At 56.9% G+C, this 11,118-nt stretch overlaps 1 protein-coding gene across 1 annotated transcript; it reads left to right on the forward strand.

The window, feature by feature from the left end:
- Positions 1–6: 6 nt before the first annotated feature.
- SLC35C2 (solute carrier family 35 member C2) lies at positions 7–10,602 on the forward strand. Its single transcript, XM_044421294.1, has 9 exons — positions 7–78; positions 193–256; positions 360–432; positions 536–704; positions 781–864; positions 7,398–7,573; positions 7,788–7,917; positions 7,996–8,135; positions 10,097–10,602. Exons 3-8 carry the CDS (start codon positions 367–369, stop codon positions 8,106–8,108), a joined length of 738 nt encoding a protein of 245 aa, XP_044277229.1. The 5' UTR covers positions 7–78; positions 193–256; positions 360–366; the 3' UTR covers positions 8,109–8,135; positions 10,097–10,602.
- Positions 10,603–11,118: the final 516 nt, after the last annotated feature.

Genomic DNA, 11,118 nt, shown 5'->3' on the forward strand with positions numbered 1-11,118 from the left:
GGGGCGGCCTCGTCGCCAAGCGCCCCGCGCGGCCCCTCCTGCCCTGGGCCGCCTACCTGCGCCGCGTGGGCCCCGCAGGTGAGTCCGCCGCGAGCGCCCCCGGCGGGGCGGGGCGGGGCGGGAGCCGCGCGCCCCGCGGAAGCCCTCCCGGGCCGGCGCCGCCCCCTCCCGCTTCACGCCTCTGCCTTGCAGCGCTGTCCACCGCCTTGGACGTGGGGCTGAGCAACTGGAGCTTCCTCTACATCTCCGTCTCGCTGTGAGTGGGGCCGGGCCGGGCCGGGCCGGGCGGGGGGCGGCCGAGGCGCCGGCGCCGCTCGCCGGGCCGCAGCGGCATCGCAGCCCTGCCCTCCTCCTTGCAGCTACACCATGACGAAGTCGTCGGCGGTCCTCTTCATCTTGTTCTTCTCGCTGGTCTTCAAGCTGGAGCAGCCGGTAAGGGGCCCGCCCGGTGCCCGCGTGGTGGGGGCCTCTGCCGGGCTTCGGGGCCGGCGCGCGGAGCTCTCACGGGCCGCCGGGCGCGTCTTTCTCGTGCCAGAGGGCCGCGCTGATGCTGGTGGTGCTGCTCATCGCCGGGGGGCTCTTCCTGTTCACCTACAAAGCCACCCAGTTCGACGCTGAGGGCTTTGCCCTGGTGCTGGGCGCCTCCTTCCTGGGCGGCATCCGCTGGACGCTGACGCAGATCCTGCTGCAGAAAGAGGAGCTTGGTGTGTAGCACTTGGGGGGCTGCACGGGGGGGGGGGGCGCTGTATCTCTCCTTTGATGTGTCGCTCTCTCCCCCAGGGCTCCAGAACCCCATAGACACCATGTTTCACCTGCAGCCAGCCATGTTCCTGGGACTCTTTCCACTTTTTGCTGCTTTTGAGGGTAAGTCGTTTGGATTGAATGAAGGGGAGAGTTTTGGGGTGTGTGGCAACTTTAGAAAAGCAAAAGTATTCAAGCAGAAAAAGGAAGGTTGTAGAAGAATAATGGCGCATCCACAGAGGTGATCCTTTGTGCTGGAAAACGGCCCGTATTGCTTGGATGGAAATCTCAGCTGAGTATTTGTTGTAAAGGAGGCTTTCAATACAGTAGGCAGTTACTGGTGGCCAGAAAGCAGCAGATTTTTTCGAATATGGCTAGTTCCCCTGTCTTAGAACCACATCTTGAATGGTTTAGACGTGTGCTGGGAAAGATCGAGAGTCATCGATTTGGTCCATATTGCAGCTTTATTTATCACTGAGTTTGTAGGCTGTGGCGTTGGTGAAGAGCCGTCTTGTGGAGTTGTTTGGGGTGGTTAGAGGCTTTGATGCACGAATCTGCAGGAGGGGGACTCAAGTCTCTTGGCAACGCTCTGTGAACAGTTCGCTCCACACTCGGCAGCCAAAATTACTTGAATCTGCTCTGACATGGATCCTGTTTTTAATACAGTGCCAGGGGATATAACTTTGGACCCTGCTTGTCTCGTGTTGTTGGATACTTTTCAGTTTGTACAGCCTGGAGATGTGGAGAGGGTCATTTGGAGAGGTGAGCGTGTGTGCTTTGGATCCTTGCCCTTCCTGGCTCGTGAAAGTAGCCGGGGAGGGGCTGACTGAGTGGGCAGCATGGCCGATGCTTCTCTGAGCCAGGGCAGCGCCCCAACCTGCCTGAAGGAAGTGGTGGTGAGGCCCATGCCTTTTCCGGGGTTGCTTCTAAGCTGTGGAATGGCCAGCTGGGAGAGACGTCTGATTCGCTAAGCCCCCACCTTTAAGAAGGAGCTAAACACGTATCTCATCGGACAGGCTTTCCAAGATCAGTTTATGTGTCTGTTTTATTTAATAGACTGTCTTAGTCAATATTACTCAGTGTTGGTTTTAATTTCTTGTAGACCGCTCGGAGCCTCTGTGAATGGGGGTAGTATATAAATATTAATATAAAATAAAAGTGCTTTCCCTGGATCGGGCTGTATAATTATCAGCCAGTTTCTAATTTTTCGGTTTGGACAAGGCATTAGAGCCTGTGCTGGCCTCTTAGCTGCAGGGATGCTGGATGAGATGGAGTAGCTCTCTCTGACTGAGCCTGGCTTCAGAGCGGGTTATGGGGCAGAAACAGCTTTGGGCACACCAGCAGCTAGACCGTAGCAACTTTCTCAGCTGCCTCCTGGGATGGAGATCGGACAGGCTGTTTGCAGTGATTCCGGGCCCTGAATGTGGTGCTGGGCACCTCCTGCTCTGCTTCCTTGTCACCGACCTGTAGAGTTCTTGGGGTTCTGCGCCGGCCTCCGTGCTCTTTAATGTGTGTGTGAAACCGACTGGAGAGGTTGTCTGGAATGTTGGGATTCATTTAGGGCTGCTGACATTCCATCTCACTGCAAGGAGGCTGCTGGGTCCTAAAGCAAGTCTGCCAGCAGTGGTGGACTGGATGAGGGCACGCAAATTGAAGCTTATCCAGACAAGTCAGCTGGAAGGTAGAGCAGGGAGCAGGAGTCCACACTGTGCCAGATCTGGAGTTTGGGTGCCCAGGTCTCGCCAGTGGCCAGAAGCACACTTGCACACTTAGCACCCGCGCGCCAGCTGTGCCCGTTCCGTCAGCTGCTGGTTTTGACCAGAGTGACACATGCCGTAGCTGCATCCTGCCCGGGTGACTGCAGCGTGCTCTGCGTGGGGCTGTCTCCGGAGAGCGTTCGAAAACTCCAGCAGGTCGAGAGAGCGGCTGCCAGGCCGCACTGGGCCTGGCACAGGGAACATGCCGCTCCCCTGTGGGATCAGCCCCACTGGCGCCTAGCCTGGTTCTCGGCACAGTTCAAAGTGCCGGGGAGGAACTGTAAAGCCGTGCACAGCTGGGGCCCCGCCGTCTGGGGTACTGTATTCTCCCATATGTATTGGCCCCTGCAAAGGCTCTGAGTGTCTTGGAATCCCCGGAAAGTGGTGCGCCAGGTCTCGGTGTGCATACAAGCAGGTTTATCAGTAATTTGAAGAGCTTACAATGCATGCAAGTTCTCAGCTCAGTGTCAGTCAGCAAGGCCCTTATCAGCTGGACTGTAACGTCAGCGAAGCCTGCAGCCCTGAGCAAGGCTGACGGAGCAAAGGCGCTGGGCCAGGCACCTCCTCATAGGCTCTTTGCTGCTGTGATGCTCTGAAAAAATGAGCGAGTTTCTCACGCTAGTGAGTCTACTTGTAGGAAGGCAACATACTGACAAGAAGGGGGGCGCATTCCCACAGGCAGCCCATCCAGCTGGAATGGGAGCCAGCTTGCCCTGGAGTGCAGGCCTCGCTGTGGTTCGGGATCGCAGCACTTGCTCACTAACGAGTGGTGATGTCCTGGGGGTCCTTTGACGATCTTCCCTGCCGAGCCAGGCAACGTAGAGGCTTTGCCTACAAGACGGAAGGCATTTCTGGCCGGCAGCCTGTGAGCTTGTATTTGATTAGTTTTATTCTCTCTGTTGCTTGTAGTGTTTTCAGTCTTGCTATTTGTTCAATTTTAATATCTAACCCTATTCAAACATTTTTTAATTTTTGTATCTTTCCAATTTCTAATTGTAAAAATGTTAATGTTGTGAGTTGACTTGAGTTCCAATTACGGGAAATAAAGTATGAATTCAGTATGGATTCCATAAAAGCAGATCCCGCAGACGAACATTTGGAATTCTGTGATAAGGTCTTGAGGTGGCTGGATGGAGGGGACACGGTGGCTGGGGTTTGCCTGGATCTCAGCATGGCCTTTGACAAAGTGCCGCATGATATCCTGGTTGAGAAACTGTTGAGCTTTGGGACGGACCAGTGCACTGTCCGATGGAGTGGGGCATGGTTGGCAGACCACAAGCAGAGGGTGACTATCAGTAAGGAATCACCAGGATGGCACCCGGGGATGAGCAGAGCCCCCCAGGGCTCAGTTCTGGGACTGGTTCTGCTCAACCTTTCTGTCAATGACATGGAGGAGGGGATAACCAGTCTGCTGACTGAATGCTTGAGCGAGCTTCATCCAGAAGAGTTTAAACTGAGCTGGGGGGGTGATTCAGGCCCCCCAGGAACGTGTCTGCACTGGACAAGTGTGGGGAGAGGATCAGGGCTCTGGGAGCAGGGTTTTAGAGATACTGCAGGGACGGACAGGACTCCTACAGAGAGGGGCCAGGTATCAGGGAGGATGGGAGGAAGGAGGAGGCTGGGAACTCTAAGGAAAGGAAGCCGTGGGAAGGAGTTGAGGTGCATGTACACCAATGCTAGGAGCATGGGTAATAAGCAAGAAGAGCTCGAAGCTCTCCTGGGAATAGGCGGGTATGACCTGGTGGGGATCACAGAAACTTGGTGGGATGAAAGGCAAGTCTGGAATGTGATCGTAGAAGGGTATCACCTTTTCAGAAAGGACAGGAAGGGAAAGAGAGGTCGGGGCGTGGCTTTATACTTCAGGGAAGGGACAGGATGCAGTGAGATAGAATGCAGCACAGATGGGGATTCGGTAGAGGCAGTCTGGGTGAAACTTAGGGGTTTTGACAGGGAAAGGGGCCTGACAGTGGGGGTATGTTATCACCCTCCAGGTCAACTTGAGACCCTGGATGATGTCCTGACAGGCCAGATTCGAAGGATATCTCGGGGGAGAGACACAGTAATTATGGGAGATTTCAATCTCCCGGATATTAGTTGGGAGACTCACTCGGCGGTGACAGCCAGGTCACGTCGCTTCCTAGAAGCTATTGAGGGAGCGTTTTTCACACAGGGTCTGAGAGGCGACGAGGGGGGAAACATCCTTGACTTGGTCTTGACCAATAGGGAGGAGCTGATAGATGAAGTACAGATTAGGGGAGCTCTGGATGCGAGTGATCCCTCCATCCTTTGCTTTGAGATCTGGGGACGTGCAGCAGGTCGAGCTCTAGAAGCTGGGCCTTCAAGAGAGCCAACTGAAGGCCAGACTGGGGAGAGTCTCCTGGGATAGGTTACTGGAAGGCAAGCGAGTTGAGGGGTGGATGGCACTCAAAAGGGAGGTTTTGGAGGCGTAAGCCTGGATGATACCTCTAGTCAGTAAGATGGGGAGGCGGAGGAGAGTGCCGCCATGGATGCAAAAGGAGGTGGTTAGAGGGATTAGACGAAAGAGGAACCTCCGTAGGAAATGGGTACTGGGAGAAATAGACAAAGGGGTATACCGGGAGGAGGAGGCCCGTTGCAGAAGGATTCTTCGCAAGGCTAAGGCAGATTATGAGCTGAGTCTTGCCAAGAATATCAAGAGCAACAAAAAGGGTTCTTTCAGCATGTAAATAGGAAGAGGAAGGGGAGACAAGTGGTGGGACCACTAAATAAGGAGGAAGGAGATCCAGTGACTGATGTGAGGGAACAGGCACAGATGCTAAATGACTATTTTGCCTCTGTGTTCTCCCCAAAGCAGGACGGGGTAGATCCACATAGGAGATTTGATGAGGCCGGGGACTTAGGGGCACAGATTAGAGTCACCCCCCTAGACGTTGAGGGACTCCTCAGGGCATTGGACATTGCAGGCCCTGACGGGTTACACCCGAGAGTACTTAGAATGCTGGCAGGGGTTCTCTCACGCCCGCTGGCCTCCATTTTTGAGGCCTTGTGGAGAACGGGTGAAGTTCCAGAGGACTGGAGGGTGGCATCAGTGGTCCCAGTTTTTAAAAAGGGTAGTAGAAGGGACCTGGGGAATTATAGACCGGTTAGCCTTACGTTCATTGTAGGAAAAACAATGGAAAGGCTCATAATAGAGAGAGATCTAGTGATGCTAGATAGGGAAGGGAGGCTGACAGCCACACAACACGGCTTCCTGCAATTACAGGTCCTGCCAGACAAACCTTGTGGAATTCTACGACAAGGTTTCACGATGGCTAGATGGAGGGGATGCAGTGGATGTGGTATAACTGGATTTCAGCAAGGCCATTGACAAAGTGCCCCATGATATCCTGGTGGAGAAACTGAGGAGTTTTGGGATACACCAAAGCACTGTCCGGTGGATTAGGGCATGGTTGACTGACCGAAAGCAGAGGGTAACCATTAGCGGGGAATCATCGGGATGGCGGCCAGTGACAAGCAGGGTCTCCCAGGGCTCTTTCCTGGGGCCGATCCTGTTTAATCTTTTCATCAATGGCATGGAAGAAGGGGAGACCAGTCTGCTGATCAAATTCGCAGACAATACTAAAATGGGGGCAGTGTCCACAACTGAGGAGCAGGTACTCCAGATCCAAAAGGATCTGGACAGACTATGGAAGTGGGCAGGAGACAACAGGATGGCGTTCCATGTGGAGAAGCGCAAGGTCTTGCACTTGGAACACAGGAATAGGTGTCACCGGGACAGGACGGGGAGCTAGTAGCTGGAGAGCAGCACTTGTGGAAGGGACCTCGGGGTGCTGGTCGACCGCAGGCTGAACACGAGCCAGCCGTGTGATGCGGCGGTTAAGAAGGCAAATGCCACCCTGGGTCATACAGCCAGAAGCACGGCTTCCAGATCTAGGGAGGTGCTGATGCCGCCCTGCACGACTCTGGCGCATCCACAACTGGAGTGCTGCGTCCAGTTCTGGGCTCCACCTGAGAGGAGAGACGCAGCTAGGTTAGAATGGGTCCAGCGCAGGGTCATGAGGATGGCGGCCGGGTTGGGAGGGATGATGTGTGAGGAGAGGTTGAGGGAGCTGCGTCTTTTCAGTCTGGAGAAGGAGACTCCGGCAGGCTTGTTTAGTGACTTGTAGGTATGTGAGGGGATGCCATGTGCAGGAGGGCTGGGACCTGTTCTTCCCTGTGGTCAGGATGCGTCCCAGCGGGGCCAAGCTCAAGGAACCAGGCTTGAAGTCAGGAAGTTCTTCCTGATGGTTACGACCCCTAGGATATGGAAGGGGCTTCCAAGGAGGTGGTGGAGGCCCCACCAGTGGGGGTGTTCAAGGAAAGATTGGACAACCACATATGGGTGGAGCCGGCTGGAGCCTGGGGGTCAGACTAGATGGCCCAGTTGACCCCTTCTGACTCACTTTGGTTCTGTGTTTTTAATTCAAACGATCGAAATAGTAGTAGTTTAAAGCTGCTGCTGCTGCTGCTGCTGCTGCTTGGAGATGAATTTCTGACACTGCCCAGCATTTGACTGCGGAGTATAGAACAGAAATAGGAACAAGTTTTGTAGCGACGTATGTGTGCTTACAAAACGTGCATGTAGTGCAAAGCTGATTCAGTCCTGGGCATAAGCGGTGCAGCCACACAAATAAAAATGGGCATTGCAAAGCATAATTTAGCAATGGTGCAATCCAGAGAGCATAACCCTGTAACACATGAGGTTTTCCTCTTCATACACTCAAGTGGACACAACAAAAGTGCCGGGAGAAAGATGCTCACGGTGCTGTTACGCTGCCAAGGGTTCCTGTCGCCTTCTCTAACCTGCGTCCCCCAGAGGTTTTGGGCTGCCCGGCCCAGCGTGCTCCCTTTCTGGACTGCTCTCTGCTCCTCCCGTTCCAGGCCTGCCCTTGTCCGCCTCGGAGAAGCTCTTCCGCTTCCACGAAGTGGAGCCGCTGCTGCGCCAGCTGGCCCAGCTGGCCCTGGGGGGACTGCTGGCCTTCGGGCTGGGCTTTTCCGAGTTCCTCCTGGTCTCCAGGACCTCCAGCCTCACCCTGTCCATCTCCGGGATCTTCAAGGTACGGCAGCCCGCCTCTCCTCCGGGCCGCAAGCCCTCCCGGGCGGGCAGGCTGCGAGAGGGCCTGGGGAGTGGGCGGGCCTCAGGGGCCCAGGGGCTCCTTTTCCGGGAGCCGCCGGCCCGGGAGCGAAGGGTGGGCGCTGCCGTGAGCCAGCGGGCGGGCAGGCCCAGGAGCGGCCCCTGCAGCGCCGCGCTCACCGACTCCTCGTCCGCAGGAAGTCTGCACCGTGCTGCTGGCCACGCACCTCCTGGGCGACCGGCTCAGCCCGCTGAACTGGCTGGGCTTTGCCGTTTGCCTCTCGGGCATCTCCCTCCATGTCGCGCTGAAGGCCCTGGGGGCCGGAGGTGAGTGTGGGGTGGGGTGGGGGCAGGGGCACCCTGGGCTTCTCGCTGGGGCCTGCCTGACCTGCCCTCCCTGCACAGGACCGAAGGGCGCCAGGCCCCCCCGCACGCCGGACTCCCGCCCAGACCTGGAGCTACTGCTGCTGCTGCACCACCAGGAGGAAGATGATGCCGAGACAGCCCCCCAGCGCTGAAGGGGTGCCGGCTCCCCCAGCCCCAGGGTGAGCGCTGCCTGGGCGAGGCAGCCCTTCAGGGGCTCGAGGCGGCCGCTGGCTCTCCAGGCCTTGGAGGGAGGCCAGAGCAGCTGGGCCCTGCGCACGGCTGGGCCTGTGAGGCAGGAGGGGCAGGCCCTGGTGGGGGTCTTCGCTGCAGGGCAACTGCGCAGTCTGGCCGGGGGCTGCAGCTTCTCGAACGAGCACCACCGCAGCCTGCTGAGCATGGGGAGCTGGACTGGCAGCTCCTCGTTCCTGGCCCTCCCTGGGCTGCTCTCCGGCCAAGCAAGGGCTGTGTGTGCCCCCGTCGCGCCCACAAGCAAGGGGTGGAGGGAGCGCTGGGTGCAGGCATCGGCCCCTCGCTGTGCAGCGTGGTGCGGCCGCTGCCTTGTCTGCCACTGGGCTCTGTCAGCCCGTGGCACAAGGGCATTTGGGACTGTGTCGCCCTCTGGTGTTCCAGGCTGGCCAACATGTTCTGGCCTCTGGGATTGTCCAGTCGGAGTCGGAGCTGGACTTGGGAGAGGCTCTGGGCCGAGGGGGCAGTGGCTCTCCAGAGGCAAGGCTTGGCCCGCGAGGGGGCCGGAAGAAGGCATGCTGCCCCTGTGGAGCGGAGCCCTCCCTGGGGAGCTGCGGCTGCGCCCTCGGACTCTGCAGGCTGGGGGGCGTGGGGGCCTGCCGGAGACGAGCAGCGCCGGCTCCCCGCTGGCGGTGCATGCGGTTCAGAGCGGGTCCCGCCCGCCCAGGGGCTCTCGCGGCAAATGCGGTTGAGACTCGAGGGGCTTTTCGGCTGGCGTCCCGAGCCCAGTCCTTGGCTCTGGGCACAAAGGGGTGGCGCCCACCCCCGCCCCACCCTCTTGCTTGTGAGGTCAGGGTGCCTTCAGGATGGTGGGCCACCTGGGTCGCTGCACGTTCTTTACTGGCCCCCAAGCAGTTGGTGTCGGGAAAGAGCCGGCCTCTCTTCTGTCATCCTGACTGCCTTCTCCTTTGCCCGCTCGCCTGCTTGTGATGCAGGGCTGCGAGGCATCCGTCTGGCTTCTCTTCGGGTGGCACCCCTGCTCGGTCGGTGGCTGGCCATCTGTGCAAGCAGAGACGGCGATGCCGCCGTTGGACCGAAGTGCCTCCGGCACGCTCTTCGCTGCAGCGGCCCCCATGGGTTCTGAGCTGCCCGCTAGCAGGACCGGCACTTGAAGAACAGTAGTGTGTGGGGGGGGGGGCGAGAGTGCAAGCCCCTGCTAGCGCTGGACACCACGACGCACCACCCCCTTGGAGGCTTCCGGCGCAGCGGAACCCGCAGCCTCCCCAGGCGATTGGCTCCGTCGCTCGGCCGCTCGGCGGTGAGAAGACTTTTCCTGAGAGCTGGCCAGAATCTGGCTTCCCGCAATGCAGGTGCCCTGCAGTCCAGGGCGACTGGGAAGACTTTTGCCCGTCCTTTGGGACAGCCCTTCAAGTACTTTTCGAATGCCGTCATGTCTCGCTCCGGCCTTCTCTTCTCAAGGCTGAACATGCCCCGTTCTCTGTGCCTCTGTGCATGGGCCTTTCTTTTCACACCCCGGATCCTCCTTGCTGCCCTCCCTTGAACCCTTCCCAGCTTGTCTGCATCTTCCTTAAACTGAGGTGCCGCCAGCTGCACACGGGACTCCAGATGAGGTCTGACCAGTGCTGCATAACGGGCAACTGGCACTTCATGGGTTTGGGAGTGATATTTCTGTTAATGCTTCCCAAAACAGCCTCTCCCCTTTTGTAGCTAAGCTGCATCACCTTGCCGGCTAATACTGAGTTGGTGTTCTAAACCAGTTCCAAGATCCTTCTCCTTTGCAGTACTGTTCAGCCGCCTGTTCCCCGTCTTGTAACAGTGCATTTGGTTTCTTTGTCCCAGGCTGGCAGCTGTCCCTGTTGAATTTCATTTTGTTGTTTTCAGCCCAGTGTTCTAACCTATCAAGTTCACCCAGGATCTTTCTTCTGTCTTCCAGGGTATTTGCCATCCCTCCCAGTTTTGTGTCATCTGCAAACCTGGTAATCATTCCGTGCACCTCCTCATCCAAGTCATTAATGCGAATGTTGAAGAGCACTGGGCCAGGACTGGACCCTGCGGGACCAACTCGCTGCCTCTCCCCAGCTTGAGAAGGTGCCATTGATGAGCGCTTTATGAGTCCCGATTCTGTAGCCAACAGAAGCCAAGATAGATTACAGCCACAGCATTCCCACAGTCCATCAGGGATATTACCCAGTCAAAAAATGAAATCAGATTAGTTTGGCAGAAGTTGTTCTTCAGAAAAACATGTTGGCTTCTAATTATCACTGCGTTCCTTTCAAAGTATTTGCAGACTGACAGCTTTATAATCTGCTCCAGAGTTTTCCAGGAATTTTCCAGGGAGTGCTGCTCTTTGCTCCCTGCATCTCAGGTGCGTGTTGTTTTTGTATCAGGAATATCTGCATAGCCAACATGATTTTTAGCCACTGGTGGCTTTTTCCTTCACGCATTTGTCTAATCTCCTTTGAATCTGTTCATCCAAATTGCTGCCCATTGGGGCGGTTCTGGGAGCAAAGTCTTTCCTTTAACTCTGTACCCTGTGAGGATGTCCTTGCTCTGGGGTGCAGCTTTCCCCACCAGTCAGCTTCATGGGATGGCCGGTTTGAGGTTCTGGGGTTCAGTGGAGAAGCCCTTCCCTATCCATCTGTTTTCCACACCATGCACAATGTGACAAACATGCGGTGTTAGGAGCCTGCAGTTGTGGCTGTCCCTTTGGTGCCCTGAGAAGCACCCTTGCCCCAGGCCATTTCTCTGGGCAGTTGCTCCAGCCGAGGATCCTGTTGGTTGCCCCTTCTTGCCCCTCTTCCAGCTCTCCGGGATCCTGGTTTCTTTTCCTAAAATGATACAACCAGAACTGCATGGTGTGCTTGGCAGCTGTTGCCCTCCGTGGTCACCATTTCTTCGGACTTTCCACCACAATCCCAACCCCATGTTTTGGTTAAGTCATGTATACCTCAAATC

Source organism: Varanus komodoensis, unplaced genomic scaffold (assembly GCF_004798865.1).
Source record: "Varanus komodoensis strain SLA01 unplaced genomic scaffold, ASM479886v1 scaffold117, whole genome shotgun sequence".
Lineage (NCBI taxonomy): Eukaryota > Metazoa > Chordata > Lepidosauria > Squamata > Varanidae > Varanus > Varanus komodoensis.